The sequence below is a fragment of the Lynx rufus genome, unplaced genomic scaffold (genome assembly GCF_022079265.1).
Source record: "Lynx rufus isolate CCGP_SWC_20201006 ecotype Redwood Valley unplaced genomic scaffold, mLynRuf1.p SCAF_2, whole genome shotgun sequence".
NCBI classification, from domain to species: domain Eukaryota; kingdom Metazoa; phylum Chordata; class Mammalia; order Carnivora; family Felidae; genus Lynx; species Lynx rufus.
Genome location: NW_025814834.1, coordinates 61,328,507 through 61,349,464, shown reverse-complemented (window position 1 = coordinate 61,349,464; position 20,958 = coordinate 61,328,507). Strand labels below are relative to the sequence as shown.

General features: G+C 39.0%; 1 protein-coding gene across 1 annotated transcript in view; it reads right to left on the bottom strand.

Annotated features, from left to right (window-relative positions):
• Positions 1-4,573, bottom strand: part of SLC25A12 (solute carrier family 25 member 12) — a 103,076-nt gene extending 98,503 nt beyond the window's left edge. Inside the window, exons 1-2 of the mRNA XM_047083589.1 lie at positions 4,530-4,573; positions 3,515-3,568 (exon numbers count right to left, since the gene is read on the bottom strand). Coding sequence (XP_046939545.1) covers positions 3,515-3,568; positions 4,530-4,541 — 66 coding nt within the window. The 5' untranslated portion in view covers positions 4,542-4,573. The remainder of the gene's footprint in view (positions 1-3,514; positions 3,569-4,529) is intronic.
• Positions 4,574-20,958: the final 16,385 nt, after the last annotated feature.

Sequence of the window (20,958 nt, the reverse complement as noted above, 5' to 3'; positions counted from 1 at the left end):
AAACAAATGAGTATTTGTGAATTTAGACAGTTAATGCCACAGATCTAAATTTACAAAAAACAGCTTTCAGTTGTATTCCAAAATTCAAAATTAAGTCTCTCTGTAGTCTTTAAATATCTCACTGATCCAGAACTCAAGTAACCCCCAAATCCTACCAAAATCAAACTTTACTAATAACAGAATAATTTTAATCTTTGACCATATCCTTTTTTTTGAAACTACTTTAAACTCCCATAGGACGATTCTCCCTCGTTCTCCTCCTCCTTCTTTCCACTTTAATTATGGATATCACTTATAAATCAGTCCCTTATTCCTGGTCCTGTTTCTTTTATATTTAAACTCCTAACCACAAGGATTTATCTACCACCTGTACAAATTTGTATCTCTCCACTCCTGTCAGATTTAACATATTAGGACATACTTATTTAACAATGAAACTTAAACTTCTCTCCCCCACCAATAATTCCCAAAATAGATGCCTTATCAATTAACATCCATCCAGATTCACTACTTCTTCCTTTACCTCTATATTTAATACCAAATTCAATAGATTCATCCCTTACAAAGTCCCTGGTATTCTTATTCCTTCCCATTTCCCCAGCCATCAGACACTCCAGGTCATTATCTCCCACATGTATTATTTCAATAGCCTCTTAGCTGATCCCCCTACCTACTTCCAACCTCTCCACACTTTATCCAACATACACAAAGAGATGTCAGAATTTACCACTTCAATTTGCCCACTCAGAAACCCATAGTGCATCCCTACTGTTTCAAATCCAAACTCATTGGCCAAATGTTCTAGGTAGTTACGGTGCAAAGGCACTTCTTTTTTTTCATCACCTAAGTAACCAGATTGTTTTTTCCTTTAACTTAACAAACACAGCTGCCATTAGCACCTCATGTACTTCTAGCTTTCAAAAAATTACCCACCCCCCACTTAGAGACCCCCCCCCCACAAGTGATTTAGTGTAAGGGTTAAGAATACAGGTTCTGCAGTTTGATTGGACTCCAGCCTCCACCACTTAAGAACTAAATGACATTAACCAAGTCATTTAACTTCATCTATTTAACGGGGACTCTAACCCTACCTCCTAAGGTTGTTATGAAAATTAATGTAATACCCTTAAAGCACTAGGCCAATGCCCAGGACACCGGTGAATGACCAATAAATGTTAGCCACTGTCATTATTATTACAGCCACTTTTATCCAGGCAAGCCAATTGCTCTACCAGAGGCTATGTATTTGACTTCATTATTCTTGACTCCCTCAACTGCAATCTGTTAGAGGTGGAATGGGTTGAGAAAGGAGCTAGTCACATGTCAATTACCATCCAAATCTTGGCTTAGTCCTCTCCTTCGATTATTCAACTGATGCCTACTGCTAAACTAAATACAAGTGCACACATGGCACATAGCAAATAGTCCTTAGTAAATATTTCTTGGGCTGATATGTTAAATGCTAACGAAATACTGTAGTTAGTATATATTTTTTGCCTATTTTCTCTAAAATATTAATAAACCGTATGCTTCTAAAATAAAACTGCTCCTAAACAGTGTCCTATAGCTTCAAATAGCTACAGTTTGAAGTACTCAAAACAGGAATAAAAAAATCTAATATGTTACTTAGTAACTGTCCTCAAATAGATTCAACTAACTATATTCTACCTTTCTAGCTGGTGAAGGTAAGTATCTGTGATGTCTTATCTATCAATTAATTCTTGGGTCAGTGCTTTATAACTAGTACTAAATGCAGTTATTAATTCCACAATTTTTCAATATAAAAATAAAACAAGGGCATCATCAAAATAATGTGCAAAAAGATAATGATAGGGGGCACCTGGCTGGCCCAGTCGGTAGAGCATGAAACTCCTGATTTTGGGGTTGTAGGTCGAGTGTAAACATTACTTAAAAATAAAATATTTTTAAAAAAATGATAAGATTTTAAAATTGTCAAAAAGCTAAGCATAGATACTCCCAGTTCTTTCCTTGTATTCTTATCCTCCCTCTCCCAAAAAACCAAACCCATGCAGAAGCACAGATTTTTTTTTCCATAGGATTTTTAAAGCTGAAAGGACCTCAATTCCCATTTCCCAACATCCCACTGAGTTCCACATGAGAAGGTAAAGCCCAGAAAGGCCAGACAGATAGCTACAGATCCAACAATCAAAATGAGGCAGGAGCAGGAACTGAACCCAGTGTTCCTGACACCTAGGTCAGTGCTCTTTGCACTACATCATGAACCATTTCAACTGATTTCTTCCATGTCTACTTAATATAGAAAATAAAATTAACTGTATCACATGAACATCTCACAAAACAACTAAGTATAATCATGGTGTGGTTAATACTGACATATTTTACACTATTTTTAAGAACACTTGTGAGGAATAAAGGTTTCAAGCCAGAAACAGACTATTTCTATTATAATTACTTATGTTCTGGAAATGATCCTTCCCTTTATCAGATTTTATAAAATCTAAGATTCCAATTTTCGCTAATTTTTTTTCATGAGTTACACATGGTATGGTCATCTATGCAGCCTCCTCCCCAACAATAGCTTAAGCAATCCATGTCTCAGATAAAAATGTCATCTAGTCCAGGCTGATGAGCATATGTTAGAATCTGTTCCTAATATAGAATCATACACTTTTGGAGTTGGAAGGAACCTTGGAGATCACCTCTCATTTTACAGAGGAAACAAATACCCAGCAGGGACCTGCCCAAGGTCAAAGTTTCTATATAAGAACCCAGGTCCAGAACAGAAAGTTTTCAAAAGAAGATTTCACAGAAAAACACAATACTTAATCGAACACCTTAGCTTGTCTCCCTTTTCATCTATTTAAGTACAACTTCCTGCATGAGGAACTTCTGAAATTTAAGAAAAGAAAGCAAAACAAAAAACTAAGCCAACTTGTTTTAAGTCTACAGCCAAGTCACTGATCTTAAAAACTTAAAAGGTAGATCTTTGCAAGAATTGCAGACAGTAATATTTTATAATAAAACCCCAAAAGGCTATCTATGAATATAAATAAGCAGAGGGAGAAAAGACACACACATTATCAATATTCTTATCTCGCTAACAAATTACATAAATGCTTATAAACAGGAAAACTATAAACTTGCAACTTGCAAGAAAGAAAGAATATTAATCACCATACATAGTAATTACACAAGAGTGTCGATATGTTTTGAAGTTATATTTTGATCATACTGCTTAAGGGAAGCTGGAAATTGTTTTTAGTCTCCTTTCACATACTTTAAGTCATGTTAAAAAACAAAATTTTGAGGAAAATATTTTATCAAACCTAAATAAAAAGGAAAATGTGTATTCACACCTTAACAAAGTAAGAGAATTACAAACTACATTGTCTACCCATGTTTTTAAGAATAAACGGGGGAAAAAAACAGAATAAGTGAAAACAGAACATTCCTGAAAGTTAAGGCCTGAGAACCATTAAGCTTACACTTTTTTTTTCCTCAATAAAAAAAGGTGCCACACAAGCCAATTTACCTGGAGGAATATGTTTCTTAACTCATGAGGATCACCTCGCTTGGTTGTTTGCACCTGTAAGGAAAAAAAGAAAAAAGAAAAAGCCAGTTAATGCTTTACTAGAGACCATATCATCTCTTCAGATTAGAGTTCACAAATGCTAACAAATCAATGCTCTTATCTTTTATAGGGGCATTTCGTTTAAAACAAACCAAAAGTATTAACACTGATAACACCTGTCAAATTGGAGATCTATGGCTACAGAGTGGAAGTACAGGTGTGAAGAGCTTAATATACAGCAAATCTACCAGATTTCCTCTGGACTGGAAATGGAAGGCAGTGAGGATCAATCTCTTATTTTATTCCACATCCACTAGCAACACAATAGCAACCACCCACCTCCAAATCAAAAGGCCAGGAAGAACAGGGCAACAGAAAAGTTAAAACCCAAATCAATCGCCTGGCCTAGCAGCTTTTCTCCCCCACGGAAGGCAATCCAGAATATAATTATCTCTGCGCCCCTGTCTTCCGCCACCCAACCTAAAATACGAAAGCTGCTACATTTCCAAATACTTTCGACATCTTGCCACCAGCAGCACAAATGCCAACCACTGCCCCCAGCCCCACCGAAGCCCCAAATAACTCCAATTCCTCACCCCCTCCCCCACTGCAATACACAGATGCCTTAGGTTATCCCCGGCTTTACATGCCACTTCCTCCCACTCCCTTTCTGATGGCCTCCAACTCCGGGCTCACAATTTCACGCACCTAAGGCAGGGCACTACTCTTCCTTCACCGACCTGGTCCTCACAAGCCCCTCCAACTCATAATCCCTCCTACTTCCCCTCCCCCAGCCGGGCATCCTCTCCCTCCGGTCCAAGCCCCCACACAGCTCTCCCACCCGCAAGCTGGAGCCCCAGGATACGCTATCTAAGAACCAGGCAACTAAGGAAATGGTAAGAGGTGAGGGGCTGGGGGCAAGGTCCCCGGGATGTCTCTTATGCAATAAAGGCAGCAGCAGAGAGTCGGGAGTCACCTTGACCGCCATGCTGTGCTCGGAAGCCGGGGACGAGCGAGTGAGCGAGCAGGGCCGAGCTGTCAGGGCGCGCGCGCGCCGCCTCCCCGGCCGCGCCCGCCCACCCGCTCGCCGGCGCCGCGCGCGTCCCTATGCAAATGAGCCCGGGGCGGGGCGGGAAAAGGGCCCCGAATCCCCGCCAGAAAGGGAGCTGGTCCCGGCCGGCGACCTGTCTCGCTGGGGAGGGGAATAATCCTCCCATAGGCTAGACTGGAGTGCCAGCCCTGGGATTCCGATGCGCCGCGTGGTTGTCTACTGCTCAGTCGCCGCCCAGGTTTCTTAAGGCCTCTTAATGGGTGTGGCTTTGGGCACCGACTTCAGCCAAAGTCGTTTAATCCTGAGACTTAAAGGAACGCTTGGGGCCCAGACTGAGTAAGATTTCGAAAGATCAGATGACATGTCCCATTAATGATACTAATAAATGAATTAATGACAACTAATGGCAAATATTGACAATGAAAAGGATTGGGGACCATGCACTCTGGGCAAAACCTAAGGAAATATAACTTGAGAAATCTGCCCCTAAATTGGCATCGGATGAATATGCTTAATATATTTGTAATTCTTGTACTACTATAAAGCTTTATTCGTAGACTCACTCCACATTCCTAATCATCCAAATCCTTTGTGCAATGAGGTGGGGCACAAATGCATACAGAAAAAAAATCCATCTGTCCATGGACAGGACTGGTACTGAATTCTGGCCCAAGTCTCCAGTACATAAAGATTGCCGGCCCTGCCTAAGTAGTAGCTCTACCTGGAACCAAAATAATGTCTCTAAAACTGAGTTCTGCCACTAAGACTATATTGAGGTATTGAGCCACATAATGATTCACTCAACATTTACTGGGCATCTATTACATGCTAGACATAGTCCTGCTTGTAAAAAATACAAAAACAAATAGCATTGTGTCCCTAACTTCTAGGATCTTACAGATGGTTAATGCTTACCCAAACCCCAACCTTAAGTATATTTTATTTGTGACTACAAGCATACTTGCTGTTTTTTTTTTAAAGCTAACAACATAAGATTTATTTTAATATCACTTAGCTCTATGATCCCATCCCTCTCCACCCTCTTTCACATTTCCAATGTTGAATCTAACAGGAGGCTTCCCTTTTCTCCAGTCTCACTAATCATGTTTGTATTAAGTATCCAAGTTAATAGAAATGAGGAAAGAGGAATGGAGAATGTAAATTGTTGATAAGGAATGCTACATTACTAGTACTCCTATAATGAGCTTTTCTGCTGCAGTTGACTTAACTGTTTACCACCATTCTTTCTTCAACTTGTTCAAAGTTCTTTTAACAATGTTATTGGACATAAGGATTTACAAATTCATATTTTGTTCTTCTACACCCTTATGCCCCTGATACTTTGCTCTCTCTTATTTCATGACATTTCTCTAAGTAGGATTCTTAAGATTTTTTTTTTTTATATTACTTTACAAGGGAAGAATGTTTAGTAGGCCAAAGTTCCTTAGTTTGAATAAAAGTACTTAAGGAAAGGAAGACATTTATTTAAAATAAAAGTATTGGGGCACCTGGGTGGCTCAGTCAGCTAAGCAACCAACTCTTGATTTTGGCTCAGGTCGTGATCTCATGGTTTGTGAGTTCAAGACCCTAGAGGACTCTGCACTGAGAGTGTGGAGCCTGCTTGGGATTCTCTCTCTCTCTCTCTCTCTCTCTCTCTCTCTCTATCCCTCCCCAGCTTGCACTGACATGTGCACTCTCTCAAAATAAATAAATACACATTTAAAATAAATAAATAAACAAAAGAATTATTTCCTATTGGAATACATTGTTGGCCAAATCTATATAGTTGGAGTGAAAATTTAGGGTCAGACTGGCCACTCCTACAGAGGAAGACATCACATTTAAACAGAGCCCACCACAACAATTCATAGGTATAAGCACCAAGCCACAACGAAAATTTTCTCAAATAAAAATAGCCAACTTTTCAAAAAATTATACATATATATATATACATATATAGAGATATATATATATACATATATATATATATATATGCCTTAAAAAATAGCTGATTTTTGAGTAAGTCCAAGAGCTTCACTGGTGCCAATCTAGTTGCAATGGAAATGATGTAATAATTTAAAACTAAATTAGGGTGCTATACAGAGAAAATAGAAAAGCTCAGCTACCCTAAATAAATATGGATTTTGCTAAATTTTTTATCCATCATATAATAAACAATAAAATGGACAAAGGTATTAAAACTATCTACTTTAAGGAAATTAAGTATTTAAAGGAATACAAAAGCCCATGAGTTAGAGTTCCTACGCTGAAGAACTTTCCAACCTATCATTGTGTTATAATGATTGGCTCAGTCAGTTAAGCATCCGACTTCAGCTCAGATCATGATTTCATAGTCTGTGAGTTCGAGCCCCGCGTTGGGCTCTGTGCTGACAGCTCAGAGCCTGGAGCTTGCTTCAAATTCTGTGTCTCCCTCTCTCTCTGCCCCACCCTGTTCACGCTCTGTCTCTCTCTGTCTCAAAAATAAATAAACACTAAAAAAAATTTTTTTTAATTAAAACTTACTTGTGCTTCAATTGCAAATGAGCAGGATTTAGGGAAAACTTAGTCAATGGGGTATCAAAAGACAAACCTGTCAAATAAGATTCACAATATATTTGGGAAAAGGTAGTAGAAATAGTTCAAAACTGTTCACAGTTTTTTAAAATTACTTGCCAATATAGTAATTTATAACTCTTTCCTTAAATTGCAAATGACATTTGTAAACATGAAATAATTTTAAAACTATGAAACAACTACAGGTTGAAAACTTGATCATTAAAAGTCTATAGAGAATGACATTTAGAAAGCACAGTTGGCAGTTAAAGGCTAAGAAACTGTTGCAAATATACTTATGTTTATATATTGTCATTAATAGTCACTTTTTAGAATTGGTTTCATAAGAGATTCAGTATGTAGCTTGACTGAGCTGGGAATTTAAATATGCTTGTGAAGTTGTGGCCCATGAAAATAATATATTACCCCAGATGTAAAACCAAAATATGGATTTACTAGACAAACCTGCAGAAACATGTTTCTAACTCCCAAACAGCTTACATTATATTAATTTGAAACCAGCCAATCACTTTGTGGGTGAAAGTTAGAATTATACTAATGTCTAGTGCCCTAATAAGCTAAAATATAATAATTAAAACAAGAGACAATTTCCAGTGAGCCTGTTCTGCCACAACTCTTGGCCCTCCTTCCATCTTTAATAACATACTGTTTCTGTTTATCTTTTAGCCTCCTCTGATTATTTTACTGACATGAATACATTTTTGTTCTTGTTTCCATATCCCACATAGCTACTAGGAGTGTCATCTTGCAAGAAGTAAATCCAGGTGGTATATGAACACTTAGTAGAGCATTAGGGTATCACTGACTAATTAAACCAGGAGTGAAGCTCCTGGCATACGGCATCATTATGATGAAGAATAAGCGGCATTTTACGCCTGCCATCAAGATGAAACTCACTTAAAATATCTGAAATAGGGGCATCTGGGTGGCTCAGTTAGTTAAGTGTCCGACTCTTGGTTTCCACTCAGGTCATGAGCTCATGGATCTTGAGTTCCAGCCCTGCATGGGGCTCTGTGCTGACAGTGTGAAGCCTGCTTGGGACTCTCTCTCTTTCTCCCTCTCTCTCTGCCCATCTCCTGCTTGTGTTCTCTGTCTCTCTCAAAATAAATAAGTAAACTTAAAAAAATAAAATAAAATATTTGAAATAAATAGCATGATCTGACTTTGGCACACATACACAAAGGATGTTTGAACATCTGGAACTAGAATATAAAATGATTCCTTTTATTTTACTGAAATATTACAAAACTTTCAATTTTATTTCATTTATTTCCTTTTAAATATTTTATTTTTAAGTAATCTCTACACCCAACATGGGGCTCGAACTCACAACCCCAAGATCAAGAGTCACATGCTCCACTGACTGAGCCAGCCACGTACCCTCAAAACTTACAGTTTTATAAGATGTGCTTTTAACTCCTTCTTTGCTAAGAGTCTATATGGGGAAATGGCAAGGGGTAGACTAGAGAGAAATATGAAGGGTTGAGTGTCCAAGTTTGAGAAAATTATGTTCTAGATGGTAGGCTGACCTCAAAATCAATCAATCAGAAATTATTAGTTCAACCCAAACCACTCATAGACACTAGATAAATGAGACACTTTAGGATTCCTCCATACTATACAAATATACTCCCTGTATGCACATTTTCTCTAGTTTAAATAAATTTTTTTTTTGGTGGAGAGGGCAGAGTGGGATACCAAAAATCAGATGAAATAGTTGTACTTCTGGAGTTACATCTTCCTAAACTGTTCTTCCTCACAATCTGACTCTGAGTCCTATAAATTATGCAATGAGGATGAGTAGTCTTATTTTTGGACCACAGTCTTCTTTATTCCCTTGTGGAGACAATAACAGACAGTTTTCTTTTCAATGGATTTTGGAAGGAATTCACGGAATGACCTTCTGTAGAGGTTTAAGTCTGTGAGGGCCCTATCACTATATTAGTCGTGTGAAAGCTAATATTCAGTGGAAACCCTTATGATCAGATGGAGGATTGAACTAGATGAACTTTAATGGTTTGTTTTTTTTAACACTCTAATGTCATGATTAAGAGTGAGCCAAATTTTAGCTAATAAAAACTTATTGAGTGCCTTGTGTTTACACTAAATTCACTGTTGCAACTATAGGAAATAAGAAAAATAAATAGCATGATCCCCATTTGACCATGGCAACTGCTATTATTCATTTTTTTGATGAAGAAAGCTGATGATACCAAAACCTTCTGCATGTGGCAAAGGCCAAGGCAGCTGTAGGTAATAATGGGGTATTGCCACATATTCCCACTCCAACCAGAAGTATGTAATTGGGACAACGAACATCTTGCCCGGTTCGTGAGCCACTTACCTCTCTCTACCCTATCCCTGGAGATTTACCTGGATCTCGTTTTTGCCTCCCTTCTATTTAGAGGTCAATAAGGAAGGATGCTAGGGATCTGGTCCAAAGTAAAGAAAAAATTTCACTTTAAAAATTGTGCCAGGTGGGGCACCTGGGTGGCTCAGGTCATGATCTCACGGCTGGCCACATCAGGCTCAGTGCTGATAGCTCAGAGCCTAGAGCCTCCTTTGGATTCTGTGTCCCCCTCTCTTTCTGCCCTTCCTCTGTTCATGCTCTGTCTCTCTGTCTCTTAGAAATAAATAAACGTTAAAAAAAATTATAAAAATTGTGCCAGGAGAAAAGCAAAAGCTTCATAATATCCAAAGTAACTTAAAAAATAACAAAGTCAGAGGCACCTGGGTGGCTCAGTTAGTTAAGCATTCCACTCTTGATTTCAGCTCAGGTCATGATCACAGGGTCATGAGTTTGAGCACTGCACCAGGCTCCATGATGAGCATGGAGCCTGCATGGGATTCTCTCTCTCCCTCTCCCTCTGCCACTTCCCTGCTCATGCTCTCTCTCTCTCTTAAAATAAATAAACATTTAAAGAAAAAATTAAAAAAAACAACAAAGTTAGGGGACTCACACTACCTGACTCAATTTATTGTAAAGCTAAGGAAATCAGTACAGTGTGGTACTGGCTGACATAAGGATTGATAAATAGATCAATAGAACAAATTAGAGAGCCCAGAAATGGATCCAAAATTATAAAGTCATCTGATTTCTTTTTCTTTCAATGTTCATTTATTTTTGAGAGAGAAAGAGAGAGAGAGCCTGCAATCTGGGGAGGGGCAGGGGCTGGGAGAGAGGGAGACACAGAATCCAAAGCAGGGTCCAGGCTCTGAGCTGTTAGCACAGAGCCTGACACAGGGCTTAAACTCATGAACCAGGAGATCATGACCTGAGCCGAAGTTAGACACTTAACCAACTGAGCCACCAAGGCGCCCCTAAACTCATCTGATTTCAAAGGTACTAAAACAATTCAATGGGGCAAAGAGTCTTTTCAACAAGTAACTCTAGAATAACTAGAAATTTATATGGGAAAATAAACTTCAACCTCTACTTCAAACATGCACCAAGACTGATTTGAGATAAATAATAGACCTAAATACAAAAGCTAAAATCATAAAGCTTTAAGCAGAAAACATAAAAGAATATCTTAGTGACTCAAAGGTAGGTAAAGGATGTTTATTCAGGACATTAAAAAGCAATAACCATAAATTAAGAAATTATGTTGCACTAAAATTAAAATTTGTACTCATCAGGGGCACCTGGGTGGCTCAGCTGGTTAAGTGTCTGACTTCTGCTCAGGTCATGATCTTGCAGTCCATGGGTTCGAGCTCTGCATCGGGCTGCTGTCAGTGCAGAGCCTGTTGCAGATCCTCTGTCCCCCTCTCTCTGCCCCTCCTTCCCTCTCTCTCTCTTTCTCTCAAAAATAAATAAACATTTTTTAAAAAATTTGTACTTATCAGGGGTGCCGGGGTGGCTCAGTAGGTTAAGCATCTGACTTTGGCTCAGGTCATGATCTCGCAGTTTGTGGGTTCTAGCCCCGTGTCGGGCTCTGTGCTGAGAGCTCAGAGTCTGGAGCCTGCTTTGGATTCTATGTGTGTGTGTGTGTGTGTGTGTGTGTGTGTGTTTGTCTGCCTCTCCCATACTCACACTCTGTCTCTCTCTCTCTCTCTCTCAAAAATAAACATTAAAAAACAATTTTTTTAAATTTGTACTCATCAAACAACAGCATTAAGAAAATGAATAGGCAAGCCACAGTATCTGGGAGAAAAGTCAGCAAAACACATACACAACAAAGGACTGATATTCCAGTATATAAAGAATTCCTGGGGTGCCTGGGTGGCTCAGGTGGTTAAGCATCCAGGTTATGATCTCATGGTTCGTGAATTTGAGCACTGAGTCAGGCGCTGCTCTGGGCAGAGCCTGCTTGGGATTCTCTCTTTGTCTTTCTCTCTGCCCTTCCCCTACTCGTGTTCTCTCCCTCTCTCTCCTCTGTCTCTCTCTCAAAATAAATAAATAAACTTAAAAAAAAAAAAAGAGCTCCTAAAACTCAATGATGAAGAAACAACTTAGTTTAAAAATGGGCAAAAGACAAAAGACTTGAACAAATACTTCGCAAAAGATAATGTACAAATGGCCAATAAGCACATGAAAAACTGCACATGATTAGCCATCAGGGAAATGCAAATTAAATCACAGTGAAAAGATAGCACTACACACCCACTAGAATGGCTAAAATTAAAAAGACTGAAAACAGATGCTGGCAAGGATGTGGAGCAACCAGAGCTCTCATGCACTGTAGTGGGAGCATAAAATGGTATAATCACTTTGGGAAAAGATCTAGCAGATTCTATAAAACTAAACACACACCTACACTATGACCCAGCAATTCTACCTTTTGGTATTTACCCAAGAGAAGTGAAAATATATGTGGATAAAAAGACTTGTACAAGACTGTTCATGGCTACTTTATTCATAAAATCCAAAATCTGGAAATAGTCCAGGTATCTATCAATAGGAGAATGGATAAACTATGGTATATCTACAGAATGTAATACTATTCAGGAATAAAAGAGCAAATTATTGATACACACAACATGGATGAGTCTTAAAAGTATCATGCTAAGTGAAAGAATTAGTGCAAAAAAGCATATGATGGGGATGACTGGGTGGCTCAATTGGTTAAGCATTTGACTCTTGATTTTGGCTCAGGTCATGATCTCACAGTTCGTGAGTTTGAGCCCTATGCCAGGCTCTGTGCTAACAGCATGGAGCCTGCTTGGGATTCTCCCTTTCCCTCTCTCTCTCTCTGCCCCTTGCCCACTTATGTTCTCTTTCTCTCTCTTTCTCAAAATAAATAAACTTTTCAAAAAAAGATTTTTAAAAGGTGTACACTGTATGATTACATTTATGTGAAGTTCTAGAACAAATAAACCTAATCTATGGTGGAAAAGAAAACAGAACCATGTTTTCTGGAGGAGAGGAATTGAAAGCACTATCTGGATGATGGTAATAGTCTATGTCTTGCTAAGAGTTTAGATTACAGGTATATGTATTTTCCAAAACTTAGGGAATGTACACTTAAGGTTTCATTGTGTGTAAATTTCCTCAAAAGGAAAACTATCTGTGAATACTGAATTGTAGCTAATGAAGTATTTAGGGGGAAAAGTACTAGTATCTTAAATTTACTTTGAAATGCATAAAAGAAATAAGATTCAAGACTGGATAGAGAGAGACAGATGAACAGATGGACAGATGGATGGATGAATGGATGGGGAAGGAAGGGGAGAGAGAGAGAGAGATGTGACACCTCACTGAGGGACATATGGGAATTCATTGTAAAACTTTCAATTTTCCCATATATTTGAAATTTCTCATAATAAAACTTTCTGGGAAACTGTACTGGGTCTTTGTGTTACTAAAGATGGCTACTCAGGTACATAATTCTATCATTTGGCTAGAAATTGTAATGGGACTTGTTTTTTAAACATTGTTAGGCCTCTGTGCCTTGTTGGACAGTAGGGAATAGAAACTTCTTGACAAACTTCTTGTCAAGAAACTTCTTGACAAATAATGTATCTCTATTATGGACAGGGGAATCTGAAAACTACGTTGAATTGAGAGAAAAAAAAATGTTCTCCTTAATGTGAATTCAGACAGTAATTACATGGAAGTTGTGTTTGTGTGTATGTGTTTCTTTGGTCTAATGCTTACCCACGGGAAAACTGGAGGAAGTATATGGAAGTTTATTTGTATAACATACTGACAGAAATCTTGGAAATTACCAGCCTATACTGAAACTGTCCGGCTTAAGTGTACCTACAGTGTAAATCTAGACTGAGAAACCCAAGACTTTGGTAGGAAATACTCAGTAATGGGTCATTGTGTCCTTGGATTGCCCTGTTGGGAGAAGGATGAAATCCTAGAGAGTTTCCAAAAAGGGGAAAGAAGATTTGTAGCAGCAGACCTACAGAAAGGACTCACTGAGGAAGAAAGGGCCACAACCCTCAAGACAAGGAATCCAGGAACTGGGGTATGCACAGGAAAAACTTCTGAAGAATTACTATAAAGAAATGGTGTAATATTGACCAGTATCAAGTTGTACTGATCAGACAAATAATCAGGAAGTTTAAGTTAGAAAGTCTGGAGAAACAGTATGAAACAGCTAGACTTTGGAGAGGAAGCCTTTCTGGAAAGAGACAGATCAAGGAGGAAAATTGGGCAGAATTGTGGAATGGCTGGCATTCTTTTAATCAGAAGAGGATGAAGCTGAGAACACAGAAGGAACTTGACCAAGAATTGTTGAAGGTCTCAAAGTTGTACTCTGCATATTCCTTTCCCAGTAGCCCTGACAATAGAATACCACTTTAAGGTACTGACAATATTATAAGGAAAAACTACATGAAAATGAAATAAACAGGAATTAAGAGTTGAGTCCATAAGAGGACCATAACCCCTCTGTACTGCGAAAGATGTCAGAAAGAGTAAAGAATATACTTACACATAAAAATAGTTAATGACAGCTTGTACTTCTGAAGAAGTTTGTGGGTAATACTGATAATAGGTAATACTGACCTGCTGCTTCTTCCCTGATTCTGGTCAAGTCGGCATTGGAAGAAATCAGAGTAACACATCTCTATATGGTCTTTCCTATATTATCCTATATTATCAACTATCACTACTTGGAAAGAAGCACAGAAACAGTCATTGTTTGCTCACCCTGTTCTTCTATCATCCCGGATGGATAGCTTACCTGGAAGGTTCAGGATAGAGATAGGTAATAAAATAGGTAGTCAGCAATTATATAATTTTAGCATCCCCAACCCTTCAACAAAGCCTTACATAAAACAAGTTTTGTGTTGATGGTAGGGAATAATATTAAGGCGCAGTAGTGGGAAGAGTACCTTCCTCATATCACCCCTTCACAGAGATCCATGTGGCAAAAGCAACAATATCATTTCATCAAATACAGTAGACTCAGAGCTCTAGGTGCAAAACAGAAGCCAAGCGAGTGCAATTCAAGTTATGACAAATGGTCACAGGGGGCATGGATCACAGAGAAGCAAAGGCTTAGTAGCAGATGAGACAAATCTCCCTTTCCTTAAACATACTCGGGAACCTTAAAGGGGTGGTAGGGCATCTTGTTATACAGAATTTGATATGGCTATGAAGTTCTAATCCATCTCTTATTTTTTTAATTTTTTAAATATTCACTTATTTTTGAAAGAGAGAGAGAGAGACAGAATGTGAGTGGGGGAGGGGCAGAGAGAGAGGGAGACACAGAATCTGAAGCAGGCTCCAGGTTCTGAGCTGTCTGCAGAGCCCGATGTGGGGTTTGAACTCATGAACCACGAGATCATGACCTGAGCTGAAGTCAGATGCTTAACTGACTGAGCCACACAGGTGCCCCTCTAATCCATCTCTTAGATGCAGCATGTCTGCTACTATTGATACCTATGAGTAGGAAATATGAAGGGAATATAATTATCCCTCTCCATAAAGATCTTACAATGTATTGGGAAAACTAAGCATAGGTAAAACCATTAAGTTATAATGCATATGCTTAGCTATGTAGTAAATTTCCGCAATATAGGTTTAGAAAATGAAAAAATTGGTTCAAGCTGGATAATATACAGAAGGTTTCATAGAAACTGTAATTACTACTTGTTCCTGACTTTACCATTTCTCTGTGTTCCTTGTGGAATATGTCTTATTCCCCTTATCCTTCCTTCTTCATCCACACCCTCAGTCCTAACACTTATCTCAATGCCTGACATTAGCTATCCAGGTACTAATTACATGTTTGTTGATTATTCCTAGCTGATCTCTCCACCACAAGCCATTAGTCCTTTCATATTTCCTATATTGCTTTAGTTACTCAGGCCAGAAAACTGGGTATCAGACTCTTCCTTACCCCTCACATCTGAATAGGTACCCAGTCCCTTGTTTTCCACCCCCTTCAGCGCTTTTTAAAATCTCTTATCATCATTATAATAGGCTTCATTAGGCCTCTTGATTGTTCTTCCAAGCCTCTAGTTCTCCACTTTCTGACTCCTATCACTATCCTCAAATCCATTCTCCACAGTGCTGTCAAGTATTCAATCTAAAACAGAAATTAAATTTTGTCACTTCCCCATCCTTCAGTGGCTTTCTACTGACTTCAGCACAAAATCCAAACTCCTCAGTATGGTGAAGAATGGAAGCTTCCCAAACTGTTCCCTTTTAGTTAAATCTTCTGTCTTATTGCTACCATACTTGTTCCTTTAGTCACAAGGATTTTAGGGCTATTTCCTTTGTGCTAATCCTTTGAGAATATTTTACTCCACATTTACTCCACACTGCATATTCTTTAAGGTACAGCTCAAGAATCTTCTTCAGAAAACAATCTTTCATCCCCTTTCCCTGACTAGGGTAGGCTTCCCTCTGTGTACAGTATTTATCACTGTGTTATAATCACTTCTTTGTTTATTGTCTTTTCCACTGGTGGCTTTCAAATTTCATTGACCCAGACATATATAGTAAAAAATACATATTTTTAATCCTAACCCCACCCAGTACACACTGAAATAAAAATTTCATGAAACAATATCTAACTTTACTATATGCAACATACTCTGGTATTTATTATTCTGTGTTAGTCTCCTTCCTTTTTTTCCTAATTCTGGTTTCAACATACTGAATTGGTTTCATGGCCCAATTTAAAAATACTGCAACAGACTGTCAACTCACATAGATTCGTGAGCATGATAGACGCTCATTATAAGTAATTAAGAAAAAGAGAAAACAAAAATCTCTATCTCTAGCAATTAGCACAGGGGTCGGCATATAGCATTAGTCTATAAAAATGTTTAATAAAAGAATGAATACACACTTCTGGGGCAGACCATCTTCATAAATCATCTTTTGCCCCCATCATTTCCCTTTTTTTTTAATTAAAAAAAAGTTAACGTTTATTTATTATTCAGAGACAGAGAGAGACAGAGCATGACCAGGGGAGGAGCTGAGAGACAGGGAGACACAGAATGTGAAGCAGGCTCCAGGTTCCGAGCTGTCAGCAGAGAGCCCGACACGGGGCTCAAATTCACAAACTGTGAGATCATGACCTGAGATGAAGTCGGACGCTCAACCAACTGAGCCATCCAGGTGCCCCAATCACTTCCCTTTTTTAAGAATAAGAGTTTCTTACAAGACATTAAATTAAAATATAGACCTGTAAGCACAGATACAGAGACAGGAAAAACTGGAAAGGGATTTAAAAACTGTTGAGTTTGGGGGCACCTGGGTGGCTCAGTTGGTTAAGTGACCAACTTTTCATTTTGACTCAGGTCATGATCTCACGGTTCATGAGACTGAGCTCCATATCTGGCTCTGAGCTGACAGCATGGAGTCTGCTTGGCATTCTCTCCCTCCATTTCTCTCTGCCCCTGTCCCGCTTTAAAAAAAAAAGAAAGAGGGGCGCCTGGGTGGCGCAGTCGGTTAAGCGTCCGACTTCAGCCAGGTCACGATCTCGCGGTCCGTGAGTTCGAGCCCCGCGTCAGGCTCTGGGCTGATGGCTCAGAGCCTGGAGCCTGTTTCCGATTCTGTGTCTCCCTCTCTCTCTGCCCCTCCCCCGTTCATGCTCTGTCTCTCTCTGTCCCAAAAATAAATAAACGTTGAAAAAAAAAAAATTAAAAAAAAATAAAATAAAATAAAAAAAAATAAAAAAAATAAAAAAAAAAGAAAGAAAAAAGTTTATTTATTTTTGAGAGAGAGAGAGAGAGAGAGAGAGAGCAAGCACAAGTAGGGGAGGACAGAGACAGAGGGAGACACAGAATCCAAACAAGGCTCTAGGCTCTGAACTGTCAGCACAGAGCCCGATGTAGGGCTTGAACCCACGAACCCATGAACTGTGGGATCAAGACCTGAGTGGAAGTTGGACACTCAACCGACTGAGCCACCCAGGTGCCCCGCCCCTGTCCCACTTACTCTCTCCCTCGCTCTCAAAATAAATAAATAAACAAAAAAAAGTTTTCAATTGTTGAGTTTAAAGGGTATAATGAGAGAGGCATGATTGCTGAAGGCCAACTGTTAGATATTTCAAAAAAGGCCCAATATGGTGAAGTTACTGAGGTCCAGGATATCTGGTCATCAGTTCCAGAGGTCAGAAATCATCTTGTAAATGACCGAAAGATCACTTAATCTAACCAAATTCACAAGATACTGATGCATAGGGGTGCCTGTGTGGCTCAGTCAATTAAGTGTCTGACTTAGGCTCAGGTCATGATCTCACGATCCGTGAGTTCGAGCCCCACATCTGGGTGTCAGGCTCTCTGCTGGCATCTCAGAGCCTGGAACCTGCTTCATATTTTGTGTCTCCTTCTCTCCCTCTGCCCCTCTCCTGGTCATGCTCTGTCTCTGTCTCTGTCAAAAATACATGAACATAAAAAAAGATACTGATGCATAGCTCATTTTAACTAATACTTATTACTGAGTACTTACTTTGTATCAGACAATATCCTAAGCTCAAAATATGATTCTATCCTCAAAACAACCCTGTGAAGTAGGATTATCTCATATTATTATCTCTGTTTCAAAGATGAAGAAACTGAGACTGAGACATGTAGTTACTTCTCCAAAGTTAAACAGGTAATAAGTGTAACAAAAAGGTTAGTAAAAAGATTGTGATAAAAATCTTGCAAAAAATCTCTCAAAAAGCAGAGCAATACACAAAGAAAAGGAGGAAAGATATTTAAATATGGAGAACTAATCCAAGGAGCCCAATAATTGATTATCAGGTGTTCCACAAAAAATTGAGTTTTAAAAGGATAGGAGAAAAATCAGATAAACAAATAAGAGAATTTTCCATATCCAAAAGATGGAGTTTTGAGTCTCAAACTGTCCTCTGTGTATCCAGGATGAATGAAAAAGTTTCAATACCAAGGCACATTTTGAAATATCAGAACATTAGAGGTAAAAAGGGTAGCCAGAACATACAGCTCCATGAGCCAAGAGGAAGAGGTGAAAATGGCCCCTGTCACTATCACACCAAATAATCCACAGGAGAAATTTCTGCCTCCCTTCCCCACAGCTTTGGGCTCATGGATTTTGAGGTCCTGTATCCAAGGGAGGAATGCTTCCATCAGGAAATACCACCAAGGTTCAGATGAATTAGAAATTAATACTGCCCCCTGGCCATTTGGGGCTTCTCAAACTGCAGAATTAAAGGCAGGAAGGGGTCACCATAGCCATGTGGTGATTAATTCCAATCATCAAAGGGAAACTAAATGATGAGACAAGGATGACTATGTCCAAAACCCAGCTGAGGCAACTCTATAGCCAACCCAACAAAGATAAGTCTATACTGGACTCAGATCATTTGGGAATTAAGGGTTAGGCACTGCACTAGATATAGAATTAGATCCAGTTAAGGTGTTCATAGGTATAAGGGAGCATGTAATGAAGGACTGAAAAAGAAGTTATTAGTAGTTTAGGCCTCATGGGTACCTACAGAAGGAGGGTTCAATAGCAGCTACACTATATTATTCTTACTCCCCATTCTACCCCACATTATATGAAGAGCATTGGCATTGGCTAGCATTTTAAACCCCATCATCCTGTGATTATATGATGACTGATAGGTCTATGTGTGCCCATTGTGTTGGGGACAATGATTGTCATACAAGGGATGATACATGAATTTCTTACAGTACAAATTACACAGGAAGATATTGGGGCTTGATTGCTTTTGCAGTATTCCATCTAAAGGAGAGACCTACTAACAAAGGAGACAAAAGCAGTGAGGAGCCAGAGTTTTCTTTTCAGGGAATTGGTATAAAACAGAGGCCCCTTGGGGCGCCTGGGTGGCTCAGTGGGTTAAGCGTCTGACTTTGGCTCAGGTCATGATCTCGCGGTCCGTGGGTTTGAGCCCCGCGTCGGGCTCTGTGCTGACAGCTCAGAGCCTGGAGCCTGTTTCAGATTCTGTGTCTCCCTCTTTCTCTGACCCTCCCCTGTTCATGCTCTCTCTCTGTCTCAAAAATAAATAAATGTTAAAAAAATAAAAATAAAAATAATAAATAAATAAATAAATAAATAAATAAATAAATAAATAAAACAGAAGCCGCTTTCAGAAGCCCACTGAATAAATTAAGAATGCATGCTATATGAGAGACAGGGCACTGATGGCAGTCATTGTCAACTAAAGAAGCAGGGATGACCGAAACAGAGTAGTTAAGTAGCAAGATTCATTTCTCCTCTCTTCCTACTTCTAGCCAACACCAGAAGAGTTCGCGTTGAGAAGGAAAGAGGAAAAAATATACTAGAACCAACCAGGCATCCCCCAACCTAATTTTTAGGGGTTTAAAGAAGGAGAATGACTGAAAAATTGACTATACTCCTTTCCTCATTTCAAGTCCCCATGGCTATAAGTCTAGATAGCAATGGAGGAGGTTTCAAAACATCGAAGTTTTGGGGCACCTGAGTGGCTCAGTTGAGTGTCCAACTTCGGCTCAGGTCATGATCTCACAGTTCACAAGTTTGAGTCCCATGTCGGGTTCTGTGCTGACAGCTCAGAGTCTGGAGCCTGTTTCAGATTCTGTGTCTCCATTTCTCTCTGCCCGCCCCCCCCCCCCCCGCACTCTGTCTCTTTCTCAAAAATAAATAAACATTAAAAAAAAATGAAAAAAATAAAACACCAAAGTTTTAACTAGGATAGGCTAGACTTTGAATAACTCAAAAATTTTGTAAATGTTTATTTATTATTTATTTTGAGAGAGAGAGGGAGAGAACGAGCAGGGGAGGGGCTGAGAAAGGGAGAGAAAGAATCCCAAGCAGGTTCCACACTGCCAGCAGAGCCCAACACCAGTGGAGCCTGACTCACAAACCGAACCGTTGAGTTCATGACCTAAGCCAAACGACAGTCAGATGCTTAACCAACTGAGCCACCCAGGTGCCCCTAGACTTTGAGTAACTTAAAAGAGCAGAAAATGTACTCTAGGAAAACATAATACAGTAGAGCGATGACTAGAGAAAAATAAAGCATTTTAGTACCTACCCCAAACAACTTCAGATTCCTTAGTAACTTGGTCACATAAAAGAAATAGTAGTATGTAGTTTATGATATAATGTTAAGTGGATGAATCAGAACTTAAAATTGTATGTATGTGGCAACTACAATTGTACGAGTAATCTGAATATATTAAACAATGCCTGGAGCAGATAATTGAGTTTTCCCTAAATCACAATTTTTCATAGGGTCAGCAATGATCATATATCTAACCAAACCTACTATTACATTTTTTTTGCCACCTATTTGTTTTAAGAAGTAAAATAAGTTTATTTTGTAAGATTGCTTTTCATAAATCCATGTTGGATGATAGATACTTGGCCACCCTCTGTGGACTTGTAAATTATGATTTTCTG